Source organism: Perca flavescens, chromosome 13 (genome assembly GCF_004354835.1).
Source record: "Perca flavescens isolate YP-PL-M2 chromosome 13, PFLA_1.0, whole genome shotgun sequence".
Lineage (NCBI taxonomy): Eukaryota > Metazoa > Chordata > Actinopteri > Perciformes > Percidae > Perca > Perca flavescens.
The window spans coordinates 35,824,241-35,833,715 of record NC_041343.1 but is presented as its reverse complement, the minus strand read 5'-3'; the positions used below and the strand labels follow the sequence as shown (position 1 = coordinate 35,833,715).

Genomic DNA, 9,475 nt, shown 5'->3' with positions numbered 1-9,475 from the left:
CTCTCTCTCTCCCCCTCCCTCCCTCCCTCTCTCTGTCTCTCTCTCCCTCACTCTCTCTCTCTGAAGCTGCAGTCTGTCACCAACACTTTCTCTCTCTCTCTCTCTCTCTCTCTCTCTCTCTCTGTCCTGCAGGGCAGTCGGTGTCGATCGCCCCGACATTCTGAGTTTGAACTCAAACGGGATCAGACTACTGAAGTTCCTCTGAAACGGCTCTGACGGATCAGAAGAGGGTTAGAGAATTCTGGGTAAACTTTACTGTCAACGGAAACTAACTGACCAACAACCACAGAGACTAAACCAGGACCAGAGACTGGACCAGAGCCTGGACTAGGACCAGAGACTGGACTCTGGAGGACCTTTAAAGAAGTCTGAACCTGAATCCTGTCGGACCAGATCCAAAAGACCTGGTTCGTGTCAGAAAATTATTGGTTCATATTTTATCTAGAATCTTAAAGTTTTTACGGTGAAAAGACAGTTAAACGTTTCAGTTCAATGGAGGGAAGTGAGGTTTGTGGCTGATCAGCTGTTTTATTCACGCTTCACCCTGATTGGTTCATTCACAGCTACATCATATTACAGGTTTTGGGATTTCTAACAACTGTTCAGACAGTCTACATTCCCAAACAGACTGCAGATCAAAGACTTCAACATCTCTCACTCAAACACACGGAACAATACCAACAACACACACAGGAATGATTTTATCTTTCAAGTTCAAATGATTTTTCACATAATTCAGTATTTCATCATAGAATAAGAGCACCTGTCCCTGTAGGCTCTACCTGTGCATATACTCATTTATTTGTAAAATGTCTGAGCTATAATGAAACTCCATTAACAACACGTCCTTCTGTTTATAATAACATCTGAAGACTGTGCTGCAGATATAAAGGCTTTTATAAACAGTCTGATCTCCATTTTCTGCTTTACACACATTTTGCAATTCAAAATGGCACTATTTAAATAAGACACAACAATCTGACATAAAGTCACGTTTGCCATTTCAAAACATTCAAAATGACACTACATGAGCTGATTGGCCAATATATGTGCCACCTGGCCAAACACCTCAATGGTTACTGTTACCAATTCAATCAGGAAGTAAGCAAGGATATATGAGGTATGTTGCAGGATATATCAGGTATTTTGCAGAGTATATGAGGTATGTTGCAGGGTATGTTAGGTATTTTGCAGGGTATATGAGGTATGTTGCAGGATATATGAGGTATTTTGCAGGATATATGAGGTATTTTGCAGGATAAATGAGGTATGTTGCAGGATATATGAGGTATGTTGCAGGTTATATGAGGTATGTTACAGGATATATGAGGTATGTTACAGGATATATGAGGTATGTTGCAGGGTATATGAGGTATGTTGCAGGGTATATGAGGTATGTTGCAGGATATATGAGGTATGTTGCAGGATATATGAGGTATCTTTGCAGGATATATGACGTATGTTGCAGGGTATATGAGGTATTTTGCAGGGTATATGAGGTATTTTGCAGGATATATGAGGTATTTTGCAGGATATATGAGGTAGGATATATGAGGTATGTTGCAGGATATATGAGGTATGTTGCAGGATATATGAAGTAGGATATATGAGGTATGTTGCAGGATATATGAGGTATGTTGCAGGATATATGAGGTATGTTACAGGATATATGAGGTATTTTGCAGGGTATATGAGGTATTTTGCAGGATATATGAGGTATGTTGCAGGATATATGAAGTATGTTGCAGGATATATGAGGTAGGATATATGAGGTATGTTGCAGGATATATGATTTAGGATATATGAGGTATGTTACAGGATATATGAAGTATGTTGCAGGATATATGAGGTAGGATATATGAGGTATGTTGCAGGATATATGATGTATTTTGCAAGATATATGAGGTATGTTGCAGGATATATGAGGTATGTTACAGGATATATGAGGTAGGATATATGAGGTATGTTGCAGGATATATGAGGTAGGATATATGAGGTATGTTGCAGGATATATGAGGTATGTTACAGGGTATATGAGGTATTTTGCAGGATATATGAGGTATGTTGCAGGATATATGAGGTATGTTGCAGGATATATGAAGTATGTTGCAGGATATATGAGGTAGGATATATGAGGTATGTTGCAGGATATATGAGGTATGTTACAGGATATATGAGGTAGGATATATGAGGTATGTTACAGGATATATGAAGTATGTTACAGGATATATGAGGTAGGATATATGAGGTATGTTACAGGATATATGAGGTAGGATATATGAGGTATGTTACAGGATATATGAAGTATGTTACAGGATATATGAGGTAGGATATATGAGGTATGTTACAGGATATATGACGTATTTTGCAGGATATATGAGGTATGTTACAGGATATATGAGGTATGTTACAGGATATATGAGGTAGGATATATGAGGTATGTTGCAGGATATATGAGGTAGGATATATGAGGTATGTTACAGGATATATGAAGTATGTTGCAGGATATATGAGGTAGGATATATGAGGTATGTTGCAGGATATATGAGGTATTTTGCAGGATATATGAGGTATGTTGCAGGATATATGAGGTATGTTACAGGATATATGAGGTATGTTACAGGATATATGAGGTATGTTGCAGGATATATGAGGTATGTTACAGGATATATGAGGTATGTTGCAGGATATATGAGGTATTTTGCAGGATATATGAGGTATGTTGCAGGACATATGAGGTATGTTGCAGGATATATGAAGTATGTTGCAGGATATATGAGGTAGGATATATGAGGTATGTTGCAGGATATATGAGGTAGGATATATGAGGTATGTTGCAGGATATATGAGGTATCTTACAGGATATATGAGGTAGGATATATGAGGTATGTTACAGGATATATGAAGTATGTTACAGGATATATGAGGTAGGATATATGAGGTATGTTACAGGATATATGACGTATTTTGCAGGATATATGAGGTATGTTACAGGATATATGAGGTATGTTACAGGATATATGAGGTAGGATATATGAGGTATGTTGCAGGATATATGAGGTAGGATATATGAGGTATGTTACAGGATATATGAAGTATGTTACAGGATATATGAGGTAGGATATATGAGGTATGTTACAGGATATATGACGTATTTTGCAGGATATATGAGGTATGTTACAGGATATATGAGGTATGTTACAGGATATATGAGGTAGGATATATGAGGTATGTTGCAGGATATATGAGGTAGGATATATGAGGTATGTTACAGGATATATGAAGTATGTTGCAGGATATATGAGGTAGGATATATGAGGTATGTTGCAGGATATATGAGGTAGGATATATGAGGTATGTTGCAGGATATATGACGTATTTTGCAGGATATATGAGGTATGTTGCAGGATATATGAGGTATGTTACAGGATATATGAGGTATGTTGCAGGATATATGAGGTATGTTACAGGATATATGAGGTATGTTGCAGGATATATGAGGTATGTTACAGGATATATGAGGTATGTTGCAGGATATATGACGTATTTTGCAGGATATATGAGGTATGTTGCAGGATATATGAGGTATGTTACAGGATATATGAGGTATGTTACAGGATATATGAGGTATGTTGCAGGATATATGAGGTATGTTACAGGATATATGAGGTATGTTACAGGATATATGAGGTATGTTGCAGGATATATAAGGTATGTTGTAGGAAATATGAGGTATGTTGTAGGATATATGAGGTATTTTGCAGGATATATGAGGTATGTTACAGGATATATGAGGTATGTTACAGGATATATGAGGTATGTTGCAGGATATATGAGATAGGATATATGAGGTATGTTGCAGGATATATGAGGTAGGATATATGAGGTATGTTACAGGATATATGAAGTATGTTGCAGGATATATGAGGTAGGATATATGAGGTATGTTACAGGATATATGAAGTATGTTGCAGGATATATGAAGTAGGATATATGAGGTATGTTGCAGGATATATGACGTATTTTGCAGGATATATGAGGTATGTTGCAGGATATATGAGGTATGTTACAGGATATATGAGGTATGTTACAGGATATATGAGGTATGTTGCAGGATATATGAGGTATGTTACAGGATATATGAGGTATGTTGCAGGATATATGAGGTAGGATAAATGAGGTATGTTGCATGATATATCAGGTATTTTGCAGGATATATGAGGTATGTTGCAGGATATATGAGGTATGTTACAGGATATATGAGGTATGTTACAGGATATATGAGGTATGTTGCAGGATATATGACGTATTTTGCAGGATATATGAGGTATGTTGCAGGATATATGAGGTATGTTACAGGATATATGAGGTATGTTATAGGATATATGAGGTATGTTGCAGGATATATGAGGTATGTTGCAGGATATATGAGGTAGGATAAATGAGGTATGTTGCATGATATATCAGGTATTTTGCAGGATATATGAGGTATGTTACAGGATATATGAGGTATGTTGCAGGATATATGAGGTATGTTACAGGATATATGAGGTATGTTGCAGGATATATAAGGTATGTTGTAGGAAATATGAGGTATGTTGTAGGATATATGAGGTATTTTGCAGGATATATGAGGTATGTTACAGGATATATGAGGTATGTTGCAGGATATATGAGGTATTTTGCAGGATATATGAGGTATGTTACAGGATATATGAGGTATGTTGCAGGATATATAAGGTATGTTGTAGGAAATATGAGGTATGTTGTAGGATATATGAGGTATTTTGCAGGATATATGAGGTATGTTACAGGATATATGAGGTATGTTGCAGGATATATGAGGTATTTTGCAGGATATATGAGGTATGTTACAGGATATATGAGGTATGTTAAAGGATATATGAGGTATGTTGTAGGAAATATGAGGTATTTTATAAGATATATGACGTATTTTGCAGTTTGGGTGTGTGGTTTTGTGAATTGTGTTAATAAGTATTTTGATAAAACCTAGTTTGCTAAATTGTGTTTTAGCAATTGGAAAAAACTGTATCACCTCATCCTGATGTATTTATACAATTGTTAGTTCAACTTTAAGATTTTATGTTTGAGAGAAACATCACTGAGTAAAACTTTATTTTTAGGAATGAATGGCGTTAGCTGCAGTGAACATGTTTAAACTTTGTGTTTCAGAGACAAAAGGAAAGTTTAAAGTATGAGCAGTGGACTGGACGGAGGAGGAGGAGAAGGAAGAGGAGGAAGAGGAGGGATGCTCTTCCTCAGCTCTCACCGCTGTCCTGAAGTCGACCTGCTGCCTCATCCCGACTCAAAGACTCAGATCCCTCCACCCCGTTCCCTAGTTCCTGCTGAGAGGAGCCACGCAGGTTGGTCTGAGCAGGCTTACCTGTCCACCTGTCGCTCTGCGGGGGAGGATGGGGAGGGGGAGGGGAGCGTCAGCGAGTGGTCGGAGGAGGATCTCTCCCTCCACTTCTCTCCCTCCATCATCCTCCAATCAGACGATGAGTCAGATCCAGAGAGTGGCTTCGAGTGTGTCGATGTTACCGTGGAAACACAGGTGAGTTTCATCATCTAACTGACTGACCAACCAACTGGTTTAGTCCTCTGGTTGTCTGCTGACCTTTGACCTTTGACCCTTGACCTTTGACCTTTGACCTTTGACCTTTGACCTTTTACCTGTGGTCCAGGTGAATGGCCCGGAGGGGGTGGGGCTAAAGATGGTCCCGAAGCGCCTGATTCAGCTGAAGAAGAAAGACGTGGTGAACGCCGCTGAAGGAGGAGGAGCTGACGAGGAACTGTCGGCCAATGAGCTACTCCGTCCCCGCCCTGATCTGTTTCTACGGCAACATAGTATGCCGGCCGCCCTCCCCCCGAGCAGCAGTGATGTGGACGGCTGCAGCGTGTACAGAAGCCTGGTGGCCGTGGCCCCCCAAGGTAATAACAATACTTAGTATATATCTACTTCACAGGGTAACAACAATAACTAGTATATATCTACTTCACAGGGTAACAACAATAACTAGTATATATCTACTCACAGGGTAACAACAATAACTAGTATATATCTACTTCACAGGGTAACAACAATAACTAGTATATATCTACTCACAGGGTAACAACAATAACTAGTATATATCTACTTCACAGGGTAACAACAATAACTAGTATATATCTACTCACAGGGTAACAACAATAACTAGTATATATCTACTTTACAATCAAAGCCTTCCACTCAGTCGCAGCTCTACATTGAATTACACCCGGGGCGAGACCCCCAGGGCCAGACCCCCAAGGCGAGACCCCAAGGGCGAGACACCCAGGGCCAGACCCCCAGGACGAGACCCACAGGGCGAGACCCCCAGGGCCAGACCCCAGGGCCAGACCACCAGGGCGAGACCCCAAGGGCCAGACACCCAGGGCCAGACACCCAGGGCCAGACCCCCAGGACGAGACCCCCAGGGCCAGACCCCAGAGCGAGACCCCCATGGCCAGACACCCAGGGCCAGACACCCAGGGCCAGACCCCCAGGACAAGACCCCCAGGGCCAGACCCCAGGGCGAGACCCCCAGGGCCAGACCCCCAAGGCGAGACCCCAAGGGCGAGACACCCAGGGCCAGACACCCAGGGCCAGACCCCAGGGCCAGACCCCAAGGGCCAGACCACCAGGGCCAGACCCCCACGGCAAGACCCCCTTCGAGCACCTGATGGATCCTTATCATGCATAAAAGTGATGAGCTCAAGAAGGCTTGTGGTTCCCCGTTCCCAGAGGTGAACTGGAAAGCAGGCAGGGCGCCGATTTGCCAATTCCCCACACAGTGAAACAATAGATAACAGAAAGCCGCTTCATGGCGCAGGGGATTTTTGTTTTTTAAGTGCTCGTGCCGCCCCCTATGAGTCATGAAATAATGCCGCCCCCAGCTCCCCGGTTTGCCTGTGCCAAAAAGCTTTTATTGTGAATGTAGCATCTACTATAATATAATAATATATTATTAATACTTTCACCCAGGAAAAGTGTTTTAATCTTCTCGTCACCGTAGCTGTATCCCTTCTAACTGAACGTAGAGCCCTTTCCTGTCTGATATAAATTATATACATATATATGTAATATAATGTATATAAACGTGTCTGTTTCCTGTTTTCAGGGTGTAATGGAGGAGACTCGGCTCCAAGGCAGCGGCTACAGAAGTCCTTCTCTCTAGACGAAACTAAAACCAAGATGGCGTCCTGCATCATTAAGAGCATTCTGTCTAAGAAGATGCAGGTGGAGCAGAACAACTCCACTTCCTGTCTCCCTCCCCAGACGGTAAGGGAGGGGGGAGGGGGGAGAGATGTGAGGAGTTTAGTTAAAAACACCCACAGCCCCCCCCCCTCCTACCATCAGGCTGTGGGGGTCAAAGGTCACTCTGATCCAGCATTAGTCACCGCCTCCAGAGGCCACGTTGCCAAGGTCGCTGCGTCTCTCAGCCAATCACAGGACAGGAAACAAAGCGGCAAATTCAGTCGTCCAATCACGCAGCAGAGACGAGGCAGCGAGTTGAAAATCAGTGGAGGTAAAGTGGATGATGTCAGCCAATCAGAGGCCCCCAGATACAGCTACGTGCACACCCCCAGAGCTACCTGCAGCCCCCCCTACCTGTTCCCACCCCCAGAGCTACCTGCAGCCCCCCACCTGTTCCCACCCCCAGAGCTACCTGCAGCCCCCCACCTGTTCCCACCCCCCAGAGCTACCTGCAGCCCCCCCACCTGTTCCCACCCCCCAGAGCTACCTGCAGCCCCCCCCCACCTGTTCCCACCCCCCAGAGATACCTGCAGCCCCCCCCACCTGTTCCCGCCCCCCAGCGGCTGAAGACCTCTGAGGAGAACCGCTCCGCCCGGCCGGGTCCCTTCATCAGGACCGCTGGAGACTGGGATCGCCACGGCAACACGCCGACACCTGCCACACATGGTCACCACGGCAACACACCGACTGCTGCCACACACGATCACCACGGCAACACGCCGAAACCTGCGATACACGAGCAGATTCGGCAACTCCAGCAGCAGGCGTTCCTGTGTTTCCTGCCAGCACAGGGGGGAAGTGATGTCACAAGTTCTGGGGCGCTCCTCCGTGGCCCCGCCCCATGTGGCCCCGCCCCCTGTCACATGATGCTGGACCCTCAGAGTGGGCGGTGCTTCTACGTGGACTCAGCTCCCCCTCCTCAGAGAAAGGTGCTGCTGGACCCCGAGACCGGGCAGTTCTTCCAGGTGTTTCTACCTGCAGACACCAAGCCTGGCGTGTTCGCCGTGCGCTGTGCTAACTCCGCCCCCACTATGATAGGCCCCGCCCCCAATGTGATAAGCCCCGCCCCCGCCGTCCTGTCGGTGGTGCAGTTCCAGCCAATGGTCGCCGTGTCCTCGCTGTATGCCCCCCCCTGCCTCGCCTTCACCCTACACACACCGTCAGCACCCTGATGACATCACAGTCTGTGTGATGACATCGCAGTCTGTGTGTTGACATGTATTACAAATTAAGTTTTATCTTGTAATTATTTTTGTGTTCTATTTTCATTAAATTGAGTTTTAGTTTGCAGTTATTTAGTGTTTTATATTCATCAGACATTCTGTGAGTTTTAGTGAGAGGTTTCCATAATTAATAAATCAAAACGTATAATTACACTTTCTGTGCTAAAATGTAGCTAACATACATGAAGCTAACACACATGAAGCTAAAGGAGTTTGCACACCGCTCCAACAAACTCCAACAAACTCCAACATTCTAAAGTTGTCAGCTGTTGTTGTCAGTTGGTCGTCTTTATAATGTTCATAAACCAACTGCCGTCCACACTGCCCAGACAGGAACAGACAAGACTGACTTTTGTCACCTAGTCCTACCTTTTCTTATTTGAGTTTTGGTTTACTAAAACATGGATGAAATGGAGACCTTGTTGAGTGTGGCCAAAGTAGTGCTGGTCTACCTGGCCTGTAAAGATGCTAGGTGTGTACAGGAGAGACAGCAATCAAGATGAACCAGGAGGAGACTGTGGTGTACACCTTGGATGTTGTGACATGCAAAACAGGGTGTCTATCCTAACTTGTGTCAAGAACTTCGCTCAGAAGATACTCCAGCTTTGGCGAATTTTGCCAGTTTTGCTCCTCAAGCTTTTGAGGAATTACTCACTATGGTCACTCCACTAATTGCCAAAAAAAACACCCATTTTAGAGACAGCATTTCGAGCTGTTAGAATGTTGTCAATTGTTGGAAAATGGACTCCATTGGTCCGACATTCTACAACTCCACCAGACCAGACTGGACATGTCAAACTCTACCAACTCCACCAGACCAGACTGGACATGTCAAACTCTACCAACTCCACCAGACCAGATTGGACATGTCAAACTCTACCAACTCCACCAGACCAGATTGGACATGTCCAACTCTACCAACTCCACCAGACCAGACTGGACATGTCCAACTCTA

General features: G+C 43.7%; 1 protein-coding gene across 1 annotated transcript; it reads left to right on the top strand.

Moving 5' to 3' along the window:
- The first annotated feature begins 94 nt into the window (after positions 1–94).
- prob1 (proline-rich basic protein 1) lies at positions 95–8,469 on the top strand. The gene is made up of 5 exons (XM_028594634.1): positions 95–407; positions 5,194–5,575; positions 5,706–5,952; positions 7,161–7,689; positions 7,779–8,469. The coding sequence occupies exons 2-5, from the start codon at positions 5,216–5,218 to the stop codon at positions 8,467–8,469; spliced, it is 1,827 nt and encodes a 608-aa protein (XP_028450435.1). The 5' UTR covers positions 95–407; positions 5,194–5,215.
- The last annotated feature ends 1,006 nt before the right edge of the window (positions 8,470–9,475 follow it).

What these genes read in the sequence shown, in the direction of transcription:
- prob1 (XM_028594634.1), top strand. Translation starts at nt 5,216, where the DNA reads ATGAGCAGTGGACTGGACGGAGGAGGAGGAGAAGGAAGAGGAGGAAGA. An exon ending in ATGTTACCGTGGAAACACAG is followed by an intron (nt 5,576 to 5,705) that starts GTGAGTTTCATC and finishes CCTGTGGTCCAG; the next exon opens with GTGAATGGCCCGGAGGGGGT. An exon ending in GGTGGCCGTGGCCCCCCAAG is followed by an intron (nt 5,953 to 7,160) that starts GTAATAACAATA and finishes TCCTGTTTTCAG; the next exon opens with GGTGTAATGGAGGAGACTCG.